Below are 27,705 nucleotides of genomic sequence, written 5' to 3'. Positions count from 1 at the left end.
ACACTTTCTAACACCATACACAAAAATAAACTCAAAATGGACTAAAGATCTAAATGTAAGACCAGAAACTATAAAACTCCTAGAGGAGAACATAGGCAAAACACTCTCTGACATAAATCACAGCAAGATCCTCTATGACCCACCTCCCAGAATATTAGAAATAAAAGCAAAAATAAGCAAATGGGACCTAATTAAACTTAAAAGCTTTTGCACAACAAATAACTATAAGCAAGGTGAAAAGACAGACTTCAGAATGGGAGAAAATAATAGCCAATGAAGAAACAGACAAAGGATTAATCTCAAAAATATACAAGCAACTCCTGCAGCTCAATTCCAGAAAAATAAATGACCCAATCAAAAAATGGGCCAAAGATCTGAACAGACATTTCTCCAAAGAAGATATACAGATGGCTAACAAACACATGAAAAGATGCTCAACGTCACTCATTATCAGAGAAATGCAAATCAAAACCACAGTGAGGTACCATTACATGCCAGTCAGAATGGCTGCTATCCAAAAGTCTACAAGCAATTAATGCTGGAGAGGGTGTGGAGAAAAGGGAACGCTCTTACACAGTTGGTGGGAATGCAAACTAGTACAGCCACTATGCAGAACAGTGTGGAGATTCCTTAAAAAACTGGAAATAGAACTACCATATGACCAGCAATCCCACTTCTGGGCATACACACTGAAGAAACCAGATCTTGAAAGAGACACGTGTACCCCAGTGTTCATTGCAGCACTGTTTATAATAGCCAGGACATGGAAGCAACCTAGATGCCCATCAGCAGACAAATGGATAAAGAAGCTGTGGTATATATACACTATGGAATATTACTCAGCCATTAAAAAGAATTCACTTGAATCAGTTCTAATGAGATGGATGAAACTGGAGTCCATTATACAGAGTGAAGTAAGCCAGAAAGATAAAGACCATTACAGCATACTAACACATATATATGGAATTTAGAAAGATGGTAATGATAACCCTATATGCAAAACAGAAAAAGAGACACAGATGTACAGAACAGACTTTTGGACTCTGTGGGAGAAGGTGAGGATGGGATGTTCTGAGAGAATAGCATTGAAACAAGTATACTATCAAGGGTGAAACAGATCACCAGCCCAGGTTGGATGCATGAGACAAGTGCTCAGGGCTGGTACACCGGGAAGACCCAGAGGGATGGGATGGAGAAGGAGGCAGGAGGGGGGATCAGGATGGGGAATACATGTGAATCCATGGCTGATTCATGTCAATGTATGGCAAAAACCTCTACAATATTGTAAAGTAATTAGCCTCCAACTAATAAAAATAAATGGAAAAAAAAGAGAAAGCCTTCCTCAGTGATCAGTGCAAAGAAATAGAGGAAAACAATAGAATGGGAAAGACTAGAGATCTCTTCAAGAAAATTAAGATACCAAGGGAATATTTCATGCAAAGATGGGCTCAATAAAGGACAGAAATTGTATGGGCCAGAAGCAGAAGATATTAAGAAGAGGTGGCAAGAATACACTGAAGAACTGTACAAAAAAGATCTTCACGACCCAGATAATCACAATGGTGTGATCACTCACCTAGAGCCAGACATCCTGGAATGTGAAGTCAAGTGGGCCTTAGGAAGCATCACTATGAACAAAGCTAGTGAAGGTGATGAATTCCAGTTGAGCTATTTCAAATCCTGAAAGATGATGCTGTGAAAGTGCTGCACTCCATATGCCAGCAAAATTTGGAAAACTCAGCAGTGGCCACAGGACTGGAAAAGGTCAGTTTTCATTCCAATCCCAAAGAAAGGCAATGCCAAAGAATGCTCAAACTACCGCACAATTGTACTCATCTCGCACACTGGTAAAGTAATGCTCAAAATTCTCCAAGCCAGGCTTCAGCAATACGTGAACTTGAAAAACTTCCTGATGTTCTAATTAGAAAAGGTGGAGGAACCAGAGATCAAATTGCCAACATCTGCTGGATCATAGAAAAAGCAAGAGAGTTCCAGAAAAACTTCTATTTCTGCTTTTTTGACTATGCTAAAGCCTTGGAGTGTGTGGATCACAATAAGCTATGGAAAATTCTGAAAGAGATAGGAGTACCAGACCATCTGACCTGTCTCTTGAGAAACCTGTATGCAGGTCAGGAAGAAACAGTTAGAACTGGACATGGAACAACAGACTGGTTCCAATTAGGAAAAGGAGTACGTCAAGGCTGTATGTTGTCACCTTGCTTATTTAACTTATATGCAGAGTACATTATGAGAAATGCTGGGCTGGAAGAAGCACAAGTTGGAATCAAGATTGCCGGGAGAAATATCAATAACCTCAGCTATGCCGATGACACCGCTATTATGGCAGAAAGTGAAGAAGAACTAAAGAGCCTCTTGATGAAAGTGAGAGACGAGAGTGAAAAAGTTGGCTTAAAGCTCCAGATTCAGAAAAATAAGATAATGGCATCCGGTCCCATCACTTCATGGCAAATAGATGGGCAAACAGTGAAAACAGTGTCAGACTTTATTTTTTTGGGCTCCAAAATCACTGTAGATGGTGACGGCCGGCATGAAATTAAAAGATGCTTACTCCTTGGAAGAAAAGTGATGACCAACCTAGACAGCATATTAAAAAGCAGAGACATTACTTTGTCAACAAAGGTCCATCTTGTCAAGGCTATGGTTTTCCCAGTAGTCATGTATGGATGTGAGAGTTGGACTGTAAAGACAGCTGAGCACCGAATTGATGCTTTTGAACTGTGGTGTTGGAGAAGACTCTTGAGAATCCCTTGGATTGCAAGGAGATCAAACCAGTCCATCCAAAAGAAAATCAGTTCTGAATATTCACTGGAGGGACTGATGTTGAAGCTGAAACGTCAATGCTTTGGCCACCTGATGGGAAGAACTGACTTATTGGAAAAGACCCGATGCTGGGAAAGATTGAAGGCAGGAGGAAAAGGGGATGACAAAGGATGAGATAGTTGGATGGCATCACTGACTCAATGGGCATGGTTTTGAGTAAACTCTGGGAGTTGGTAATAGACAGGGAGGCCTGGTATGCTGCAGTCCATGGGGTCGCAAAGAGTCGGGCACAACTGAGTGACTTAACTGAACTGATGCTGTTAAAGTAGTAGTGCTTTGTTAATTTTATTTTTCAAGTATTTGCTTTGAATATATAGAGTTAGTGTTGATTTTTGTATTCGTGTCTTATACTCTGTGACCTTATACCAGCAGTTCAAAAACTTCCTCAGTTAATTCCAGTGATTAGCCAGTTTGAGGCCCATTGTTCTATATAATTAGGTTCTCGGCCTGACTACCTATTAGAATCATCTGTGAAAATATTTTTAAAAATATTTATGCCTGTGTCTCACGCCCAAAGATTATAATTTATATTTTATGGAGGGCTTAGCATTGGAATTTTTTAAAGACCCCAAGCAATTTTTTTGTTAAAGTATCTTAGCATAATAACTTTTAGGCCCATCTGTGTTTTCACAAATGTCAAGAATTCATTGTTTTATGGCTGAGTAATATTCCATTACATATATATATATATATATTATATACACACATACCACATCTTCTTTATCCATTCATCTATTGATGGACACTTAGATTGTTTCTATATCTTGGCTATTATAAATAATGCTGCAGTGAACATGGAGGTGCATATATCTTTTCCAATTAATGTTTTTGTTTTCTTTGAATTAACACCCAGAAGTGGAATTGCTGGATCATATGATAACTCTGTTGAGGAATTTCCACACTCTTCTCCATAAAAAGCTATATCAATATATATTGCTACCAACAGTGCATAAGGGGTCCCTTTATCCACATTCTTGCCAACAATTGGTTTTGGGTTTGTGTATGTTTGATAACTGTCGTTCTGATAGGTATGTTGTGATATCTCATTGTGTTTTTGATTTGCATTCCCCTGACGATTTTTGATGTTGACCATCTTTTCACGTGACTGTTGGTTCCCCAGGTGATTTTAAAGTGAGCTAGGGTTCAGAACCACTGCCTTATAGACTTGCAAATTTTCCTTCTACATCTTACCCATTTTACATATCTTCAAGTTAACACCCAAATTCCTTGGAATGACAAATATTCTAGATTTTATAGCATCTACCTGCCCATTCTTAAGAGATACTGCTTCACCCTCATTTGCACTATATGTGTGTGTCTGGTCATCATAGTAGATCGTGCCAGCAAGCTATGATTTCTGCAGCAAGGATTTAAAAGCTAAGCTAAGCTAATCATATTCTTTTCTTATAATTTAAATTTGAGAAACGAAGAGGCTTGAGTCAATTGGCAAAGAGATTAGAAAGCAAAAGGATGTATCAAGAATTATGTTGATACATAGGTAGCAGGGGTAGTCATGATGAACTTTTTGCAAAACCTAAATGCAGAAGTTTCGAATAAATGAAAGCAGTTCATCAAAAGAGAAAGTCTTGGTTCAAATGTCATCTCTCTATAGATTTTTCTGATTTTTTTTCCAGGAAAAAATATTTCTTTTATGGATGTCCTCACAGCATTATTTTAGTACTCATCATATCGTGTCTTAGTTTTTTGTTTTCATCTCTCTAGGGTGTGAGCTTTCCAAGTTAAGGACCAAATCTCATATGTGTTTTTATGCCTAACACTAGTGCTCAATAAACATTAAATCAAATTAAATCTAATTGTATAGCTATTATACATTATGACTTCTGAAAATCAAATATTAAATAATAGTAATTAATGATTTATTTTTTCCCTTAGGCTTTTGAATTTTAGTATAAACCTTGTGCCCCGTGGTATACGTCATTCAGTCTCTACTGAAATTTTCCCTACTCTATCCAGGAATAAGTACGGAACTGGAGCAGTTAGCATTCAAGCTGGCAGTGCTTTGCTAGCTAAAGGTGGTATCTGCTTTATAGGAGACTTGGCTTCACACAAAAAAGATAAACTTGAACAGCTCCAGTCAGGTAAGCAATATTTTTTCAAATTAATTTTTACCTCTTTAACTTTTCCATCAGTGTCATGGAGTTGGGTGTGCTAAATCACTTCAGTCATGTCTGACTCTACGCAACGCAATGGACTGTAGCCCTCCAGGCTTCTCTGTCCACGGGATTCTCCAGGCAAGAATACTGGAGTGGATTACCATGCCCTCCTTCAGGGGATCTTCCTGACCCAGTGATTGAACCCAGGCTTCCTGCATTGCAGGCCGATTCATTATTATCTGAACCACCAGGGAAGCGTAGGACTTACCTAACAATAGAGATTATATCGTACACATTTTAGAAATAGAGAAATTATATTAAATGACATTTATCATTTTACCTTGATAAATAAAAACAGGAATTTAATGTGTAAATGCACTATTTAAGCCTTTGCTCTCAGTTGTAACACATGAATTTGTATTAGTTAGAGTTAGTCGCTCAGTCGTATCCAACTCTTTGTGATCCCATGGACTGTAGTCCACCAGGCTTTGTTCATGGAATTCACCAGGCAAGAATACTGGAGTGGGTTGCCTTCCCTTCAGATTTATTTCCTCTTCTTGTCTATTACACTAGTTAGGACATTCATGATGATGTTGAAAAATAGTGGTGAAAAGGAACATCATGATCTTTTCTTGTTCCTGACCTTAATAGGAAAGTTTCAAGTTTCTCACCATTATGTATGATGTTAGCTCTAGGTTTTTTGATGAAGTTCTTTTTCAAGTTGAAGGAGTTCCTTTCTATTCCTAATCTAGTAAGAGTTTTTAAATAAAGGGTGTTGAATTTTACCAAATGCTTTTTCTGCATCTATTGACATGGTAATGTGATTTTTCTTCTGTAGCCTGTTGATATTATGGATTACATTAATTGACTTTCAAATGTTGAACTAGCTTTGCATACCTAACATAAATTCTACTTGGATGTGTTGTATATTTATTTTTATACATCATTGGAATTAATTTGCTAATATATTGTTGAGAATTTTTGCCTGTATATTCATAAGAGATATTGGTCTGTAGTTTTCTTGTTATATCTGTTGTCTGATTTTGGTATTAGGATAATGCTGCTTGAGCCAGATTTATAACTAACAAGGATATGGAGAGATAAATACTGGGCAAAGAAAAGTTAGGACCTTGTGTTCTTGGCATACCAGCAAGCATACGCAGCAATACACAGGAGACATAGCATATTGCCTCTGCCTGCAAAAATAGACTCATACTCATATGTTCAACTGATTTTTGATCACAACATCAAAGCAAGAAAATGGGGAAAGTTTTTTCAACAAATGATGGTGGAACATCTGGAAAAGAATTAGTATTTGCTCATACCTCACAACTATACACAACAATTAATTAAAGATGAATCATAAACCTATATATAAAAACTTAAATTATAAGGCTACTAGAAGAAAACGAGAAATCTTTATGACTTAAGGGTGTGTTGTGTGCATGTTCAGTCATATCCGACTCTGTGACACCATGGACTATAGCCCGCCAAGCTCCTCTGTCCATGGGATTTTGCAGGCAAGAACACTGGCTGCTGCTACTGCTAAGTCGCTTCAGTTGTGTTCCAACTCTGTGCAACCCCACAGACGGCAGCCCAGCAGGCTCCTCTATCCCTGGGATTCTCCATGCAAAATTACTGGAGTGGGTTGCCATTTCCTTCTCCAACGCATGCATGCATGCTAAGTCACTTCAGTCGTGTCCGACTCTGTGTGACCCCATGGACAGCAGCCCACCAGGCTCCTCTGTCCACGAGATTCTCTAGGCAAGAACACTGGAGTGGATTGCCATTTCCTTCTCCAGAGGATCTTCCCTACCCAGGGATTGAACCCTGATCTCCTGCATTGCAGGCAGATTCTTTACCATTTGTGCCACCAGGGTAGGCAAAGATTTTTTAGACAAAACCCAGAAAGCAATTAACAGAAAATAATTGATGAATTGGATTTCATTAAAACTAAAAAGTTATACACATCAAAAGGCCATTTAAAAAGTGAGTAGGCAAACAAAGGAAAAGAAAATAATTCCAATACACATATTTGACATAGGACATATACCTAGAACACAGAAACAATTCCTACAAGTCAGTAATAAAACAAAGTATACATGTGTTAGTCACCCAGTCATGTCAAACTCTTTGTGACCACATGGACTATAGCCCCCCAGGTTCCTCTGTCCATGGAATTCTCCAGGCAAGAATACTGGAGGGGATTGCCATTCCCTTCTCCAGGGGATCTTAACAACCCAGGAATCGAACCTGAGTCTTCCACACTGCAGGCAAATTTTTTTACCCACTGAGCCACCAGGAACCTCCCACCCTCCACCCCCACAAAAGAAGCCCCAAAGAACCAGACGCGAAAGACCAGATTGTGTGTACTGTCTCACAATCTTTTCCTCTTTCATTCTTAACTTAGATGATCTGCTTTTTTTTTCCCCCACACAAAAGAACATTGCTTAATTTCAGCTTCCTTTGTAACCTGCATGATACGACCAGTCTCCTTACCCTCTGCCCATTCATCCCGGTCCACAATTCCAGCTTTATGCTTTGGATTAATGGTTCTTATTGTCAGGGGATACAGAAACATTCAAATATTTTTCTTGCCTTGTTCTTTTTATGGCAAATCCTCTAATTTAGCCATATCCTGCAAAACCATCAAATTTTCCTGTATCTTTGCTATCCAAAATTTAGTTTGTAAAATTCATATATTTATTAATTTATAGCTATATTGACCAAAGTGAACTTAAGTAACAAATGGATAATGTCTCTTGACTTAGCTGTGGAAAGTAGAAGCATCACAGTCTACATCTCAGGAAAAAAGTTTGGGGATGATGTGGATCAACAAATGACTTTTCCAGTTCAGTGCAGTTTTTGGTCTTTTCTTGATATGGATTCACCTTCAAGGAGAAATATACAGAAAACCAATATGCTAATTGGTCAGATGGTAAAGTATATGTGTATTTTATTGTTAGAATGTTCTTCAAGGAATTTAGTCATGGATTTTAGTCTCGATTTTTAATAACAATTTTATGTTTTATTTTTATTTCTGTGCTTACTTTCTATACTTACTCAGATCCTGGAACTAAATAATGACACAGTTGTTTGCAATTTTTTGTTTTTTAGTCATACAAAGCAGGTATCTGCTCACTAAAAATTATTATTTGAGTAGGTAGTGGGGGAGGTTTTTATGAATAATGTGTAAGAAAATACTCAATAAAGAGTATTTTAAAAAATTGGTTACCACAAAGATCCGATGCTATTTGGGAATCACTTTAAATGAAGTATTATTTATAATTATTATTTAAATTATTAATAGAATTATATTATAGTGTTAATGACATTAAATTATGAAATTATAATTGTAATAATTATTTTATTTTGTTATTATTTAAAGTGTTTGTGAAAATGCCAGTGTTTAATATTTGCCTTCTATATTTTTGCTTGAGGTAGGATTGCAGTTTAATTCCAGCTAATCTTGTAGAGGCATTTGCATTATTGATTAACTGCAATGAATCATCTTCTTGCCACCCACTTCTTCCAACTGTGCAACATACTTTAAAGAAAGCCATTGATCCTGAAGGGCTGCTTTATTTAGCTTCTAAACAGTTCACAACTGAAGATTTTGAAAAGGTAAAGGTAGAAAAAATGAGTGCCATGAATACTTGTGCTAATGTTTCTCAATTTAAATAAAACTCCCTTTGAACATTCAATTTTCCTTATTTAGAATTTTCTTTTATTTCAATTTGCTTTTAGCTTTTAAGCATTTTAAGAACATTGTATAGAAAATATTTTAGATTAGAATTAAATTAAAAACTATAAGGACATAGATATTAAAATGTTGAGTTTATTCTTTGAATCACTAATCAGATCACCATGGTTTATCTTTCCATTAAAACATTCAAAATAGAATATTTTTATAAAACATTATGATGAGAGGCTTTCTAGATACACAGTTTTTTACATTTTACAGACTATTCAAAGGAAATAGTTCTAACTGTAGGGAGTATCTATCATGACTCACAAACCCATTTATTTAATGTCTTGACCTGAAAACATGTGTGGCATGTTCAGAGTTCCTGAGAGTTGGATGATGCAAATTTAGTAATGACTCTCATAACTATTAAAGGTACTCAAGTATTTACAAGTGAAGCCCTTTTAATATTAACTGTTGAGAAATCTGTCCACAGTAGAGCTAATGTATCTGTGTAGGATAGCTAAATGGCCTGTAACATTGGGAAGGGTGAATCCACAGGTCAGTAAATTTTTTGTTCATACCTGCCTTTTTTTGTAGCCCAAATTGCATGATAAGAGGTTGAAAGGTGGAGTTTATTCACATAGATTAAAACAGAAAAAGAACAATATTTATGATAAAATAAGGTTTTAGTGTGTATAAAAAAAGGCAATTAGTCTTTAGGAATTGGGGTACTAAATGATATAGACATGCTAATAACCTGGAAGACTTTTTGCCCAGTTTTTCCCTGAAAAACAACAAAAAAAGAGTCTATGGATTTATTAATTAAGCATTTACTGAGTACTTAATATAGATGAGCCTCTTTCAGTTCTTTTATATTCTCCTAGAAATGTACATTTTTCTTCCTTAAATAGTTTATCATTTAATTGAGATACATGAAACAAGGGACAACTTAAAGCTATGCTGGGTGATGCTGACTATAAGTACTGCTTGAATTCAGAAAGGAAGGTATCAAGTAGAATGTAAGAGTTAGGAATAACTCAAAAGGCGGTGAGACTTTAGTTGGGCCTTAAGAAAAGGTAAGATTTAAATTATCCTCCAATTAAAACTAAATTTTACAAAAAGGAAAAAAGAAAACAAATGGTTAGATTTAAATGACAAGAAGGGTGGACATTCAAAAAAGCTAAAAATAAGAGCAAAGATATAAAAGTAGAGAAGAGTATACATGGAAAACTATAAGAAGATCTGTCGACTAGAACAAAAATTATATTATGTAGTCATCAAGATTTGGAGAAGGCAATGGCAACCCACTCTAGTACTCTTGCCTGGAAAATCCCATGGACAGAAGAGCCTAGTGGGCTGCCGTCTACGGGGTCGCATAGAGTCAGACATGACTGAAGTGACTTAGCAGTAGCAACAGTCATCAAGATCAGTCAGTTGTTGAAGAAGTTGACAACTGGAAGCCAGTGCTGGCTCCCACTGCTACATTCCCAATAGCAGAGACAACAGGTCCTTTATGAAGGGGGATGTGAGTGTCTTTGCCTTGATTCATGAACCTAACACTCCAGGTTCCTTGACTTTGGAGTACAGAATGAAGCAGGGCAAAGGCTATTAGAGTTTTGCCAAGAGAACTCACTGGTCATAGCAAGCACCCTCTTCCACCAACACAAGAGAAGATTCTACACATGGACATCACCAGATGGTCGATACCGAAATCAGATTGATTATATTCTTTGCAGCCAAAGATGGAGAAGCTCTATACAGTCAGCATAAATAAGACTGGGAGCTGACTGTGGCTCAGATCATGAACTCCTTATTGCCAAATTCAGACTTAAATTGAAGAAAGTAAGGAAAACCATTAAACCATTCAGGTATGACCTAAATCAAATCCTTTATGATTATACAGTGGAAGTGAGAAATAGATTTAAGGGACTAGATCTAATACAGAGCCTGATGAACTATTGACAGAGGTTCATGACATTGTACAGGAGACAGGGATTAAGACCATCCCCATGGAAAAGAAATGCAAAAAAGCAAAATGATTGTCTGAGGAGGCCTTAAAATAGCTGTGGAAAGAAGAGATGTGAAAAGCAAAGGAGAAAAGGAAAGATGTTCCCATCTGAATGCAGAGTTCCAAAGAATAGCAAGGAGAGATAAAAAAGCCTTCCTCAGCGGTCAATGCAAGGAAATAGAGGAAAACAACAGAATGGGAAAGACTAGAGATCTCTTCAAGAAAATTAAGATACCAAGGGAATATTTCATGCAAAGATGGGCTCAATAAAGGACAGAAATGGTATGGACCTAGCAGAAGCAGGAGATATTAAGAAGAGGTGGCAAGAATACACTGAAGAACTGTACAAAAAAGATCTTCACGACCCAGATAATCACAATGGTGTGATCACTCACCTAGAGCCAGACATCCTGGAATGTGAAGTCAAGTGGGCCTTAGGAAGCATCACTATGAACAAAGCTAGTGAAGGTGATGAATTCCAGTTGAGCTATTTCAAATCTTGAAAGATGATGCTGTGAAAGTGCTGCACTCCATATGCCAGCAAAATTTGGAAAACTCAGCAGTGGCCACAGGACTGGAAAAGGTCAGTTTTCATTCCAATCCCAAAGAAAGGCAATGCCAAAGAATGCCCAAAGTACTGCACAATTGCACTCATCTCACACGCTAGTCAGAGAAGGTAATGGCACTCCACTCCAGTACTCTTGCCTGGAAAATCCCATGGATAGAGGAACCTGGTAGGCTGCAGTCCATGGGGTCGCTAAGAGTTGGGCACAACTGAGCGACTTCACTTTCACTTTTCACTTTCATGCATTGGAGAAGGAAATGGCAACCCACTCCAGTGTTCTTGCCTGGAAAATCCCAGGGACTGAGGAGCCTAGTGGGCTGCTGTCTATGGGGTCACACAGAGTCGCACACGACTGAAGCAACTTAGCAGCAGCAGCAGCACACACTAGTAAAGTAATGCTCAAAATTCTCCAAGTCAGGCTTCAGCAATACGTGAACCGTGAACTTCCAGATGTTCAAGCTAGTTTTAGAAAAGGCAGAGGAACAGAGATCAAATTGCCAACATCTGCTGGATCATCGAAAAAGCCAGAGAGTGCCAGAACAACAGCTATTTCTGCCATATTGACTATGCCAAAGCCTTGGACTGTGTGGATCACAATAAACTGTGGAAAATTCTGAAAGAGATGGGAATACCACACCACCTGACCTGCCTCTTGAGAAACCTGTATGCAGGTCAGGAAGCGACAGTTACAACTGGACATGGAACAACAGACTGGTTCCAAATAGGAAAAGGAGTGTGTCAAGGCTGTATGTTGTCACCCTGCTTATTTAACTTATGTGCAGAGTACATCATGAGAAAGGCTGGGCTGGATGAAGCACAAGCTGGAATCAAGATTGCTGGGAGAAATATCAATAACCTCAGATATGCAGATGACACCACCCTTATGGCAGAAAGTGAAGAGGAACTAAAAAGCCTCTTGATGAAAGTGAAAGAGGAGAGTGAAAAAGTTGGCTTAAAGCTCAAGATTCAGAAAACTAAGATAGTGGCATCCGGTCCCATCACTTCATGGGAAATAGATGGGGATACAGTGGAAACAGTGGCTGACTTTATTTTTGGGACTCCAAAATCACTGCAGATGGTGACTGCAGCCATGAAATTAAAAGACACTTACTCCTTGGAAGAAAAGTTATGACCAACCTAGACAGCATATTAAAAAGCAGAGACGTTACTTTGCCAACAAAGGCCCGTCTAGTCAAGGCTATGGTTTTTCCAGTAGTCATGTATGGATGTGAGAATTGGACGGTGAAGAAAGCTGAGCACCAAAAAACTGATGCTTTTGAACTGTAGTGTTGGAGAAGACTCTTGAGAGTCCCTCAGACTGCAAGAAGATCCAACCAGTCCATCCTAAAGGAGATCAGTCCTGGGTGTTCATTGGAAGGACTCATGCTGAAGTTGAAACTCCAATACTTTGGCCACCTCGTGTGAAGTGTTGACTCATTGGAAAAGAGCCTAATACTGGGAAGGATTGGGGGGAGGAGGAGAAGGGGACGACAGAGGATGAGATGACTGGATAGCATCACCAACTCCATGGACATGGGTTTGGGTAGACTCTGGGAGTTGTTGATGGACAGGGAGGCCTGGCGTGCTGCGATTAATTGGGTCGCAAAGAGTCGAACACGACTGAGTGACTGAACTTAACTGTGGGTGTCTTATCACTGTGACCCCATAGCATAAAACCTAGAGAGAGCTATCAGTGTTATTGATGGTATTGTTATTCTGTTCTGAAGGCCTGAAGGGAATTGTGGAATGTAAGAAAAATAAAGACAGGACATATCCAACCCAGGACATATCCAGATCTTTTAAAAAAAAGTTATATTTAAAATACAGATATAATAGTTAATAGCAACTTTATTATGGGTGGTTTTTCTCTTTTTGTTTCCTCCTGTTGTTTTTCTGGTTTTACAACTCACAGAAATAAAAGAGATGGTGAAAAGTCTGGAAATGGTGTCATAGAATAATGACGTAGAATAACGAGGAACTGGGAATCACTCAGGGGGAAAGCAGAAAACTCAAGAGAAAACAGTGATAATCATTAAGTTGAAGGCTTATTTTCTACCCAAAATCTTTCCGAATCTCCAAGGCCCATCTTCATAGTGGTTAACACAGTACTTCCCACATCACAAGTCTTTAGATGTGTTTTTTAAAAGGAAGGAAGGGAAGGAAGGAGGCCAATGAGAGAAAGTTTTCTGGAAATAAACTGTCAGAGAATTAAGACTATTCAAAGGGAAATGAGATTCTGAGGGAAGCTGTCTCCCACTAGAAGGCTCTGAGTAAGCCTTTATTCTGCTGGAAGCAAAGACTTGATAGTCATTCAAATACATTGCACAGAACATTTCTCTACTAAGAGGGAAGACAAGGTTATTCTGGGTAGACTGTAATATTCTTTGTAAGTATAATATGATTTAAAGTGCTCAGTGGCTTTGGATGGCTCAGATATTTAATCAGTTTTGATGTAAATAAAGTATGCAAACTTAAAAAATAAAATGACCATATACTTTGGATTTTTGTAATATGGGTTCTCTTAATAAAGTTTGAATCTCTTGAATTTTCACACTTTCAATTTAGCTGCTTGCTTTTGCAAAGAATTTGAATGTGGAATTCAGCTTGGAGGCAGAAAGAATGATTCATGGCTATTACCTAGCAAGTCGCAGAATCAGAACAGATTCTATATGTGGATCAAAACTGCCAGCATCTGCATTAAAATATTTGTAGGTATTCAATTTTAAAATCATTATTGACTTTAAAAAATCTTTATTTACTTTATTTTTGGCTGTGCTGGGTTCTTGTTGTTGTGTGGGGTTTTCTCTAGTTGTAGAGAGTGGGGGCTACTCTTTAGTTGAGGTACCCAAGCTTCTCACTGCAGTGGCTTCTCTTCTTGTGGGGCATGTACTCTAGAGCTCATGAGCTTCAGTAGTTGCAGCATGAGGGCTCAGTAGTCGTGGCTCCCGGCTCTAGAGTACAGGCTCAGTAGTTGTGATCCAGAGGCTTACTTGCTCTGCTGCATGTGGGATTGTCCCAGACCAGGGATCGAACCTTTATCTTCTGCATTGGCCAGGCAGATTCTTTACCACTGAGCCACCAGGGAAGCCCCCATTATTTACTTTTAAATAATGTGTTTAATTAACTGTCTTACTTGTTTTTTGATTGCTGGGTGGTTGATTTACAATATACTTTGTTCCAAAAGAATTTAAGGTAACTTAATTATTTCTTCTGTTATAGCCTTACATCATTTGAACCTCCAACAATTTGTTTTCACTAAATTAATTTTTATTGGATACCTGGTATCAGGTACATCTGAAAAAAATGCACTAAATTTTTTAATGCAAATGATTATTTTTTTAAAATGTGGTTACTTCAGTTCAGTTCAGTCGCTCAATCGTGTCCGACTCTTTGAGACTCCGTGAACTGCAGTATGCCAGGCCTCCCTGGCCATCACCAACTCCTAGAGCTTACTCAAACTCATGTCCATTAAGTCAGTTGATTTTCTAGATATTTTATAGTTGAGCTTAGAAAAAAATTTATGTTATTCTTTGTACTTTTAAACACTTTAGTACACTCATGTACTATTGTTCCTTGAGAAGTTTTTTAAAACTAATTTTTATTATAAAAGTAAAGTGTGGACATAGTGAAAGAAAAGTCTAAAATAATGAGTTAAGTCCCTTGCTGACCCTACCTGTGATTATCTCATTCCCTGGAAATGATCCCTGCTAACAGGTTTTGTGTGTCTATGATACTAGCATATATAAACATATAGTTTAAATATGTGATGTATATTAAGTACATATTTTATTTGAATATGTTATATATCTTAGATTAATGTTATTAACATATTACATAAAAACATTTTTATAATACATAAATACATATGTAGCCATATTGATATTCTTTTTGCCCAAATGGAATCATGCAAAGATATCATGATATCTTACTATCAACACATAAAGAATTACCTCATTCTGTTTTAATAGCTCCCTTACAGTTTTACTGTGTTATGATGTGGCTATTCCATAATTTAAACAGACCTTTGTTGATAGACCATTACTTCATTTGATATAGATTAATATGTAATCTCAACCCAAATTATGAAGTAGGACCAGGGTTAAAAATAATCTATTAAATAAATAAATATCTTGTTATGACTGCAGTATAAAATAAGACAAGTGGAGGACTGATAGAAAATGTCAAGTGTAGGACTAAAAGAGATAAATATGTTTAGTTAACTTCTCCAACTCTATCTTCATAGAACTAAAAAATTGTGACAGAAAGGGAAGGTAGAAATTAACTGTGATGTTTTAAAATGGCAAACAGAATTATATAATGCTGTTTTCTGAAGTAATATTTCAAATACTGAATACTCAGAGCTTAAAAGGTTTGAAAGCCCTATTATCTTATATGCTTTTTCTCCGTCTTCAAAAGATATTTTTAATTTAAACTCACATAGCCTCAGTTTACATTTGACTCTACTAATCAAAGAACAAGACAGAATTAAGTTTAATATGAGAACTCTACTTCTTCCTCTTGTAGAAATAAATACTAGAGATGGAACTGGGTCTTATGAAATAGTCAAGTAAATGAAGCACTTCTCAGAAGAGTCATAAACCTTGACTTTTTCTCCTGCTTCTATACACAGGTGCCTATTAACACCCTCCATGCTTAATCTGCCTGCAATGCAGGAGACCCCGGTTCGATTCCTGGATCGGGAAGACCCCCTGGAGAAGGGATAGGCTACCCACTCCAGTATTCTTGCGCTTCCCTTGTGGCTCAGCTGGTAAAGAATCCACCTGCAATGCAGGAGATCCCGGTTTGAGCCCTGGGTTGGGAAGATCCCCTGGAGAAGGGAAGATCTAGTCACTCCAGTATTCTTGGGCTTCCCTTGTGGCTCAGCTGGTAAAAAATCCGCCTGCAATGCGGGAGACATGGGTTTGATCCCTGGGTTGGGAAGATCCCTTGGAGAAGGGAAAAACTACCCCCTCCAGTATTCTGGCCTAGAGAATTCCATGGACTGTATAGTCCATGGGTTTGCAAAGAGTGGACACGACTGAGCAACTTTCACTTTCATGCTTTTCTAGAGAAGGGGAGCTGAACAGGGCTCTTTGCTTTCCCTGAAAAGCTGTATATATATTCTGTCCCAGTCAAAATTTTTAGAAAAAGCTTGGGAACATGATAATCAAATTTGTAAATAAGCAACTCTGGAGAGATCTTCACAAACTCAAATTATTATTTTGGTCTAGCAACAAGAAAATTAATAGGGCAAATATAATGTCTTTAATTAGGTCCCAACCTCCTTGGCACATGTGTGAATGCATGGGAAAGGGGTGATCTGCCTTAATATGAAAAAGATTTGAGATTTCTTATTTTTATGTTTAATATGAGTAAGTAATGTAATAGGGCTGTAAAGAATACTGTGATTTGGGGTTGTCTTAACAGAACATAGTATCAAGAGTGAGAAAATGCTAATTCTGCCCCAAGTCTACTCTACTGATCAAATCATACCTTAGTACTGTACTGAAAAGGAATATTAACCAAATCTGGTCACAAGGAGAACGGCCAGGATGATAAGGGACATGAAAATCATGTCACATGACATATTAAAAGAACTAGGAGGGACTTCCCTGGTAGTCCAGTGGTTAAAACCTTACACTTCCAAAGCAGGGGGTGCAGGTTTCTTGGTCAGGGAACTAAGATCCTGTATGCTGTGGAATGTGGCCAAAAGAAAAATAGAACTAGGAATATTTATCTTGGAGAAAATAGACTATGGAGCAACTAGAAAATTTGTCTTTGAATATCTGAAGACAGATATTTAAGAAGTGTTAGATTTGTTTTGTAATCTCAGAGGACAAAACAGGTATAAATTGCAGTGAAACCAATTTCAGTTTACATTTATATAATCTTTGTGGGTGAGTCCCCAAATTTTCAAATGCCTTATTTGAAATCACAATTCCCTATTAATTTTTATTATCCCCATTTTATAGCAGAGCTTCAAAAAAGTCTCAGAAATTAAATGATTCATACAAACTCACACAGCTAGTAAATTTCTAGAGACATAGTTCAGATTTTCTGATTTCCACATCCAACACTCATTCAAGTGCCTTAAAGCTAGCTTAAAAATAATAAAGGAATAGATTGCTTCCCGATTCTCAGTGAATCCTAGGGTAAGTTCAAAAGAGACCAAATAATGAGTATTGTGGGATGCTGTATAGCAAATTCAGTTATCTGATGGGATGTTGAAATTTGCTGTCTAAAATTTCTTCCAATACTGAAATTTCAAGATTCTGTGAGGACTTCCAGTGGGTTAAGAACTGGAAGAAAAGACCAAGGATGTGTCTATAAGAGATATTTAGTTAAATTTACAGCTATGTATTTAACTGAACAGAACTTGGGGAGGGTAATGTGTAGAATAATAAAGAAAAAAACAGGATAAAAGCCAATTCTTTGATAACAAATCAGGAGACTTCCTCGTTCTCAAACAGTCTATTCAACTTGGTAGGGAAAAAATGCTTTGTAAAGAAACTAAAATTGTTTTAAGAATATACTGATCTTTAAGGTGTGGCTTATGTTCTCACATATCTTGGTTTTTTCCTGCCAAAATATGTATTGTCTTTATAATATCAGCATATTTTGATGGGCCTCAATTTTCTCTTTTAGAGTTTCCCTATCTGAAGCCCATGCTCGACTGAACTTAAGGAATAAAGTGCTTAAAGAAGATGTACTAATTGCAGCCTTATTATTTGAAACATCTCTAACACTGAAATATGGTAATCTATTAAGTTATTAATGATCACTACAAATAATTATATTTAAACTTTAAGAGTCTTAATCTGTTAAGATATTACATATATATTAAATATTATTTTAAAGAATAATAAATTTCTACAAGATAAGTCCAATTTGAATTTAAACAATTAATTATTGTTTACAGGTCGTATCATTATCTGATATTAAGTTCCTAATTGTGCATGGTTATTCCTATACTTTAACCTTTGCATTGCTTAGAAAATTCTGAAAAAAAAAAAAGTACTTAATATGATGCATGAAATGATTTTAAATTTATCATCCTTTTAAATTAGCATGCAACATATAATTGTCAAGCAAATCCCCCACAGTGGAATTAGACTCAAGCCAAAGAAAATATGATCAACTTGTATCACCATCTTTTCTGAATTACTAGTTATAATACTGTGACTATAGCATTTAATTATCTGAAATCAAAGGAGTTTATTATAGTTTTGCTAATAAAAACATAAAAAGAGCTCTTAAAGGTGAGAGTAAAGAGAATTATCCTACAAAGTTCTTTTTGAATTATTCAGTTCAGTTCAGTTCAGTCGCTCAGTCGTGTCCGACTCTTTGCAACCCCATGAACCACAGCACGCCAGGCTTCCCTGTTCCTCACCAATTCCTGGAGTTTACCAAACTTATGTCCATTGAGTCAGTGATGCCATCCAACCATCTCATCTTCTGTCGTCCCCTTCTCCTCCTGCCCTCAATCTTTCCCAGCATCAGGATCTTTTCAAATGAGTCAGCTCTTCGAATCAGGTGGCCAAAGTATTGGAGTTTCAGCTTCAACATCAGTCCTTCCAATGAACACCTAGGACTAATCTCCTTTAGGATGGACTGGTAGGATCTCCTTGCAGTCCAAAGGACTCTCAAGAGTCTTCTCCAACACCACAGTTCAAAAGCATCAATTCTCCGGTGCTCAGCTTTCTTTATAGTCCAATTCTCACATCCATACGTGACCACTGGAAAAACCATAGCCTTGACTAGACCGACCTTTGTTGACAAAGTAATGCCTCTGCTTTTTAATATGCTGTCTAGGTTGGTCATCACTTTCCTTCCAAAGAGTAAGCGTCTTTAAATTTCATGGCTGCAGTCACTATCTGCAGTGATTTTGGAGCCCCCCAAAATATAGTCAGTCACTGTTTCCCCATCTATTTGCCATAAAGTGATGGGACCGGATGCCATTATCTTAAGCTTTAAGCCGAGTTTTTCACTCTCCTCTTTCACTTTCATCAAGAGGCTCTTTAGTTCTTCTTCACTTTCTGCCATAAGGGTGGTGTCATCTGCATATCTGAGGTTATTGATATTTCTCCCTGCAATCTTGATTCCAGCTTGTGCTTCATCCAGCCCAGTCTTTCTCATGATGTACTCTGAATATAAGTTAAGTAATCAGGGTGACAATATACAGCCTTGACGCACTCCTTTTCCTGTTTGGAACCAGTCTGTTGTTCCATGTCCAGTTCTAACTGTTGCTTCCTGACCTGCATACAGGTTTCTCAAGAGGCAGGTCAGGTGGTGTGGTATTCCCATCTCTTTCAGAATTTTCCACAGTTTATTGTGATCCACACAGTCCAAGGCTTTGGCATAGTCAATATGGCAGAAATAGGTGTTTTTCTGGAACTCTCTTGCCTTTTCAATGATCCAGCAGATGTTGGCAATTTGAATTATTACGAGGCATTAATTTTGATGAGATATACCATCCTTCAAACATTGGTTCTGCTAACATAACAAAATCAGCCAGTTATTTTACCGGGAAAATGGTTTTTATTCAGGAGCAGGAAAGAATTGCAATTCAGGACATGGCAAATCTGGTAAATCACATGTAAGTCTGGTAAAGCAAAGAAAAAGAAACTCTTCTATGGAGGAGAACAGTTGGGAGGGTTTTAACAGAAAGTCCATTGGAGGAAACTGGGAGTTCCAAGTTTAGGGTCTTTTCGTTGGCTACATTGTGACAGTCTCTCTTTGGCAGAGCTGTTGCCGGGCAAGGAGAAAAATCTTTCAAATCTTCCTTCCTCCTGCTGGTGGTACTAGAGTAGTGTCCCTTCTTGCTGGAGATGCAAAATATGTTTCTTCCTATTGGGATCTATATTGATATTGAGAGGTACCTGTATGAGAGCTCCCCCTTCTGGTCTCCTGACTCCATTTTAGTGAGATTTTTACTCTATTTTCAGTTCCAGCCCTGGTCAATAAAGTATTAATACTGACTTTTCTGTGTGTATATATTTAGTGTTTTAACTTGCTTCAGATTCAATTTATAATATTTTTTCACAGACATCCGTTAGAACATTAGAACTTTGTTCTTATCTAAATCAAGAATTCTTAACCTAGCATTCATGGATACTGAGTCCTAGGGGCTTGTGAATCCCTAAGTTACATGTGAACTTGTATATGTATTTGCTTTCTACCTTCTTGCTTAGAAACAGGAATCATTAAGTTTTATGGAGTATGTCTTAGAGTTTCATGACCCTCAGAGAATGTTAATTATCATTCTGAATTAGAAATTTCCCTTGTGGCTCAGACAGTTAAGAGCCTGCCTGCAATGCAGGAGACCTGGGTTCAATCCTTGGGTCAGGAATATTCCTTGGAGAAAGAAATGGCAACCCACTCCAGTTTTCTTGCCTGAGAAATCCCATGGACAAAGGAGCCTGGTGGGCTACAGTCCATGAGGTTGCAAAGAGTCCGACATGACTGAGCAACTAACACATTCACTCACCAAAAAAGTAAACCACTGTTCCCAACCAGCAATAAATAAGGATATGTAATTTTTGTTTGTAATTTGCTTTATCTTTACATTCTTATTCTATATTTTAAAATATACTTGATAAAATCTAAGACATTATTTTATGTACTATGAAGAAAAAATGTTGCCAATTTTACTATGACAAACTATCACCATCAAAATTAAGACAAAACTAGATTTCAGTAAGAAGATAAAAATGTATGTTTTTGAATTTAGGAACTTTGGTACTATAATGTTCAGGACTCCTGTGACTGAATATGGCTATTTTCACTTGATAACTATTTGTCAAGACTTTCTTGAAGCATTTAAGAAAGCTTTTGTTGAGGGAAATAAAGTTATGTGAAATTTTTCCTTTAGTTACTTTTTGTTTCCATAATGAGTGTCAGTTAGGGATATTCCTTTTTAAGTCTTAAGCAAAATGATGTTAAAACTCCATAAGTGTTGCTTTAAAGATAGGAAAATAATCCCTACTCAGGGGTGTTTTTCTTGGATGCAAAAACCAATACCTGTGCCTGAACTGGATTTAGGAGTTGGGGCAGTGGGGAGAAGGAAGAGTTAAAGAAAACTCTCAGGTTTCTGCCTTGAGCAACTGAGTGGATCATGTTGCCATTTACCAAGACTAGAAACAAAGAAAAAGGGTTGGGTCCAGTTGTTGTTGTCACTGTTCCATCTCTAAATCAAATCTGACTCTTTGCAACCCCATGGACTGTAGGATACCAGGCTCCTCTGTCCTCCATTCTCTCTTGAAGTTTGCTCAGATTCATGTCCATTGAGTTGGTGATGCTATCTAACCATCTCATCCTCTGCTACCCTCTTCTCCTTTTGCCTTTAGTCTTTCCCAGCATCAGGGTCTTTTCCAATGAGTTAGCTCCTCATCAGGTGGCCAAAGTATTAGAGCTTCAGCAACAGTAAATAAATATTCAGGGTTGATTTCCTCTAGGACTGACTGGTTTGATTTCCTTGCAGTCCAAGGGACCCTCAAGAGTCTTCTCCAACACCACAATTTGAAAGCACCAATTCTTTGGCACTCGTCTTCTTTATGATCCAGCTCTCACATCTGTTCCTGACTACTGGAAAAACCATAGTCTCGACTACATGGACTTTTGTTGGCAAAGTAGTGTCTCTGTTTTTTAATACGCTGTCTAGGTTTGTCATAACTCCTTTTTCAAAGAGCGATCGTCTTTTAACTTAATGGCTGCAGTTACCATCTGCAGTGATTTTGGAGCCCAAGAAAATAAAATCAGTCACTGCTTCCACGTTTCCCCCTTCTATTTGTCAGGAAGTAATGGGACCGGATGCCATGTACTTAGTTTTTTGAATGTTGACTCTCAAGCCAGTTTTTTCATTCTCCTCATCAAGAGGCTCTTTAGTTCCTCTTTGCTTTCTGCCATTAATGGTATCATCTGCATATCTGAGGTTGTTATTTATCCCAGAAATTTCTATTCCAGCTTGTGAGTCTTCCAGCCCAGTATTTTGCATAATGTACTCTGCATAGAAGTTAAATAAGTAGGATGACAGTATACAGCCTGGTTGTACTCCTTTCCTAATTTTGCACCAGTCTGTTGTTCCATGTCCAGTTCTAACTGTTGCTTCTCAACCTGCATACAGGTTTCTCAGGGGGCAGGTAAAGTGGTCTGGTATTCCCATCTCTTTAAGAATTTTTCAGTTTTTGTGATCCACACAGTCAAAGGCTTTAGCATAGTCCGTGAAGCAGAAATAGATGTTTTCCTGGAACTCTCTTGCTTTTTTGATGATCCAGCTGATGTTGGCAATTTGATCTCTGGTTCCTCCGCCTCTTCAAAACCGTTTGTTGGGTCAGGGTGGAGAATCAAATTATAGGTATAAGTTTAAAACATCCTACAGAGATATCAATAGACAGATACAATAATCTGGGGTTTGGAAGAGAGTTTTAAACTAGAAATATAATTTAGGTATCATCAGTACAGAGATGGTACTCAAAACCATGGAGTGGATGAAATCACTGAGAGACGATACAGAGAACCACAGGACTGCCTTTGAAGAATTTCAGTATTTAGAAAAAGAGTTGAGGGGGAGGAGCTAACTAACTAATGAGACTGAGAAGCAGTTGTATTAGAGAAGTCAAGAAAAAAGAGTGTTTCAATAAAGGAGTGGAGTGGTCAACTCTATCATGTGTCGAGAATTTGAGTAAGATCAGATTTGGCATCTAGAGGTTGTGGATGGTCATGATTCGAGCTATTTCAATGGAGTTGGGATGTGGGTAGGGTAGGAAGTGAGGCTATGGAGATAGCACACACAAACTTTGAAATGTTTGACTATGAAGATGAGAGAGAATTAGGTAGAGAAGGATGTCTGGTCCAGGAAGGGATTTTTTTTTTTTTTGACGGAAGATAATAGTTCTTATGATGTGCAATACAAAGTAAACTAATGACACTGCAGAAAGCAGCATGAAGTCTTTAAAAAGGTGAGAGAGGATGGGATCTAGAGCATGTGTGAAGGTAAAGGCCTCTGATAGAAAAATTACTTCACTTTATAGGAAGGAAAATGATGGATACAAAATCAGGTAGGTTTGGTCTTTTACTCTACACAAGGTCATCAGCTAAAAATAAAAGGTTTGAGGGGAACAGAATGGAACATAATAGTTATTGTGGCCGGGGTGGGGTGGGGTGGGATGATGAAATGTGCTAGAAGAGAAACTTAGGTTTTTTAGGCAGTGCAACTGCCCATTTGAGGCTTCTTTGATTTATTTAAAGTGAAATCAATACCAATTGTTTTTTTGCCTAGCAACCTGAATGCAGGTATAAACTTTTTTGTTGAAAGTTATGCCTTCACATTTAGCATTTGAAGTAGTTCTCATTTTTACTTTTCCCTTCTACACTTAGGGGCCGCTGTATTTTGTGTTGCTCCAAATGCAGTGTTTCCATTTGAACAGTATGATGAAGAATATTTAGAGCAAAGGGATGTCTATCTGACTGAGTGCCAACAACAGCTCCAACAGTTTATTGCCACATATGGACCTGGGACAGCTATTTTTGCTAGTGATGAATAGGCAGTCTGAGAAAATGTTTTTCTTCATTCCTTTTTAAGCAATGGAAAAAAGTGTGAATGATTTTGAAGTAATGCTTCAGGCAATCTTGTGTGTAGGTACAATAGAATGTACCTACATTGTGTAGGATATATTAGAATGTCATCTTAAATAATATAAAATATGATTTCTTCAAATTGTTAATGGAATAAACACTAATCCAAATCTCAAAGCCAGCAGCAGAAATTTATATTAGGAGAATTTTATTAAAAAAAAAAAGAAAAACTTCTGGTTAACCTAGTATACCAGTGGCCCACAGGTTAAAATATAAATAATGTTACAAACTAAGAAATGAAAAAAAAAGGTAAGTTATGTGCTTTTGTGTAGTTCCTTCTATTTGTCTCAAGATGGCAGTAACACTTTAAATATTTACTTACAAAGTTAAAATCATTTTTTTAATTTGTGAACTTGACAAATTGATGGGTAAACAACAGCATTTATATAACCAAAAGCCTTCAATTTAAGGACTTTTCATGCTTTACTAGATATTGTCATGTCTATTACATTGTTTTAGAAACCCTAATTATAGGATAAGAAAAAGCTTTGGAAATTTTCCATTTTTAAACCAGGTTAAATGAAAAAAAAAGTAAGTTACACCGAATTGAGGATCAGTAATTGGCTCCTTAAAGCGAGTTGCAAGACACCAAAATGCAAACAAACCAATTTTCAAACCCTGTCTTCATTTTTAGAGGGACGATATCTACTCTGAAAAGGTAGGGACACCATGAGAAAATATAAAATCCCCAAAACCTTTTCATTTTCCAAAGTTTTAGTAAAAGACTACTCACTAAAAGGAAAATGTCACCACAAAATTGTCACTTTATTCACCAAGACACTATCACATATCAATTCTGTAGAAATGGGTACTTTATGGAGTTTAACCATGAAGGTAGACAGCTCTCTCACTCTCTAGAGGACCTTGACCCATCATTATTTTACTTCCTAGCCGTTCATTCAACAGTATTGACTGAATATCCAGTAGTGTCAGAGACTATACAGTGTTTTCAGAAGGCAAACCTGGTCTCTAAAAAAAATGTATATATCACAAATTAAAGACTTCCTTTGTGGTTTATCTATTTAGATTTGTTTTTTTGTTCTCTATGAGATGAAGGCAAAACACATTTCTTAATAAAACTAGGATCTATAAAATGGCCTCCTCTTTACAATTAATTGTGAAGTGTTCAGATTGTTGATGAAAAGGACTAGTATCAAATACAGGTGAAAATGGTTTTCAAATGTCACCCCTGATGGGAAGGCATTATAAAGATATCGCTGTACACTTTATACTGATTTGCCAAACTGAAATTATAACCCTGATAAAAGCAAGGATTTTATGCACTGTAAGACACAACAGGGGAAAAGCAAGATTCAGCTAAATTTAAATCATCTTGGTAGGATTTCAGTTTTCAAATTCGCATGCCCTGGACAGACTGGACCGTCACTACTTGCTTTAATCGAGCATATTATTACATATACTAGAATTAGGAACAATTGTCATTTTCCCTAGATTAACTCCCAAATCCCTTTTTTATTCATAAATGTAAAAGCAAACCAAGTATAAAATTAAAATTTAAAAATCTGTAGGTCACAGGTGAAACCTTTACTTGTAAGGGGTCATTTAAGGAGTTGAGAAAATTTCAACTAGTATACCCTTGAACACAGGTTTGAACTACATGAGTCCACATACAGGGTGTTTCTTCTTTTTTTTTCTTTCAGTAAGTACATACTACACTATACAATCTACAGCTTATTGAACCAGAGGATGTGGAACCTTGGATACAAAGGGTGGACTATAAAGCTATACTTGGATGTCTGATGCTGAGACGGGTTGGTGCCCCTAAACCCCTATGTTTTTCAAGGGTCAACTGTGCTGTTTTTCAGATACACAGAGGTTCTGAAGGGGGAGGCCCTCATAGGTATCTAGTACACTGTGATTAACCTCTGCAGAAACCCCCTAAGGCAAAAAAGGGGACTGAGAACTGGATGTACTAAAAATGTCTCCCCAGCTGCCAGCCACCTGCCACTTCAAAAAGAATCCCTATCCAGAGGAGCTGGTTATTGACAAGAATACACTATCCCTAAAGAAACTTTAAAAACAAGTCTGACCAGTAACTATGAAAATGAAGCTATTTAAAGACTTGATATATTTTATTTTTTTTGAATAAAGACCTGATATATTTTAAAGAGAACAGACTTTATTGCCCAGCAATTAAAATAATTTGAAGATGTATTTTTCTCCATAATTTATTGTGAGATGAACATTAAAATACAATTTTAATTTTTATCACTTGCTTTAATGCACGTCTTCTTGAGCAACTCTTCATTTTTCCTTCGAAAACGTTGTGTGCCACACCTCTGGGGAAAAATCAGAAACCAACAGTGAAAATAATTCCATACTCAAAACTTGTAAGTCATATACCTGACACACAAAGGCACCTTTAACAGGAAAGGAAATGGCCTCAGCTTTTGGAGTTTATCAGATACTTTCAAATTGTCCATAGATGTGGCTGTGTGACAAATCGTAATCACTTACTTGAGGTAATGAGTTTTTAAGCACCACTGCTAAGGACTTGAACATTCATCTGCACGTACTCATCTGCTGAAAAGAACAGTTCACCAATTTTAATAAAAAACTGTATTAGATTTGAGTAATTCACATAATATATGTTACTGGCATCTCAGTCTTAAAGTTATTTCTTCAAAGATACCCTCAGCTGGGTAAACGGCAAAAAGTAATTTGTCATCACTGTGCCAGTTATTAAACATTTTGGTATTGTGCTTCAGGAACAATATCACAAACACATAAAAAAAGCACACAACTTAACATTATAACTTCTGGTACCTTGTTACATGCACAGCGGTCCTCCTAGTGTTTTCACAGCCATCCTCTTTGACAGGTTTTTGGAAAACATTTATCACAATGATCTTCATCTTCAACTCATAGGATCTGCTGCACCTACAAATTAAATGTATTTCATTGTGAATTCTCATTTGCACTTGTATCTGGTTTGGCATCTTATATCTAGTATGATCCAGTTGGCTCTTTCCCCCATACTCATTCAAGAACCATTTTTAAAAAAAAGAAAAACTTATAATCTTTCTGACTCCCAATCAACTTTTAAGAAAAACCACTAACAAGTGGAGTCATTTTCTGCTGTTTAACACATCTCTAAAGGAACAAAAGAATGTGCTTGCTGCTTAATTATACTTTTTTTGGTAATCAAAACTGATAAGGCTCCCAGTTTAATACCTATGATGACTTGGGTATGTCTTGGTCCTTTTGACTGGTTAGGCCCTAATAATTCCATAAATGATTTTTCCAAGCTGGAAATGGATTCATTAGCATAGGTAAAAACGATGGATGTATTTATGATATTCTTTTACTATGGCAGCACAGATTTTAAGACATGATAGTCCTAATGAGTACCTAACCACTGCTTTTCTGCTTCAGAGCTTGACATGGATGAGGTGAGTCAGGTTAAAGGTTAGATATATAAAAACATGTGTGCAGACTTCTAACTAAAAACATTATTATGGCAGCTCTAATATAGTTTCAGAGCAGACATACATGATGTTGACATCATTACTGGACACAGTCCTGTAGAATTGAGTCCCAAGTTGCCTGAAAGCCTATTTATGTACTGCAAAGGGCATGGTCAGGGCCACAGATCATGTCCCCTAGAACCCCAAGAGGATAAACCATTGAACGATCAGCTACTGGAAATGATTTATGAGGACATAACAAATGCTGGGACTTGCAAAACAATTTATCACTTTCAAGTCTTGAAATACTGAGATATTTCACATAATATTAAGAACACAAACTACTGGTTATGAATATTTTCAATTTGGAAAACTTCAGTTTAATATATGATTCATAACACTTCTAACAACTACATGCAAGTTCTATT

General features: G+C 37.1%; 1 protein-coding gene and 1 non-coding gene across 2 annotated transcripts in view; one reads left to right on the top strand and one right to left on the bottom strand.

Moving 5' to 3' along the window:
- MCMDC2 (minichromosome maintenance domain containing 2) overlaps positions 1-25,935 on the top strand; it is a 39,840-nt gene extending 13,905 nt beyond the window's left edge. The window contains exons 9-14 of the mRNA XM_065902804.1: positions 4,735-4,940; positions 7,727-7,893; positions 8,400-8,579; positions 13,782-13,924; positions 17,862-17,971; positions 23,592-25,935. Of these exons, the coding sequence (XP_065758876.1) occupies positions 4,735-4,940; positions 7,727-7,893; positions 8,400-8,579; positions 13,782-13,924; positions 17,862-17,971; positions 23,592-23,758 (973 nt within the window). The 3' untranslated portion in view covers positions 23,759-25,935. The remainder of the gene's footprint in view (positions 1-4,734; positions 4,941-7,726; positions 7,894-8,399; positions 8,580-13,781; positions 13,925-17,861; positions 17,972-23,591) is intronic.
- A 528-nt stretch (positions 25,936-26,463) lies between these two features.
- LOC136145312 (small nucleolar RNA SNORD87) lies at positions 26,464-26,550 on the bottom strand. Its single transcript, XR_010658755.1, has one exon. It is a non-coding gene; the product is annotated as a small nucleolar RNA SNORD87 (small nucleolar RNA).
- Between the last annotated feature and the right edge of the window lie 1,155 nt (positions 26,551-27,705).

This window comes from Muntiacus reevesi, chromosome 12, assembly GCF_963930625.1.
Source record: "Muntiacus reevesi chromosome 12, mMunRee1.1, whole genome shotgun sequence".
NCBI lineage: Eukaryota > Metazoa > Chordata > Mammalia > Artiodactyla > Cervidae > Muntiacus > Muntiacus reevesi.
The sequence above is the reverse complement of the archived record's forward strand: the minus strand, read 5'-3'. Positions and strand labels throughout refer to the sequence as shown.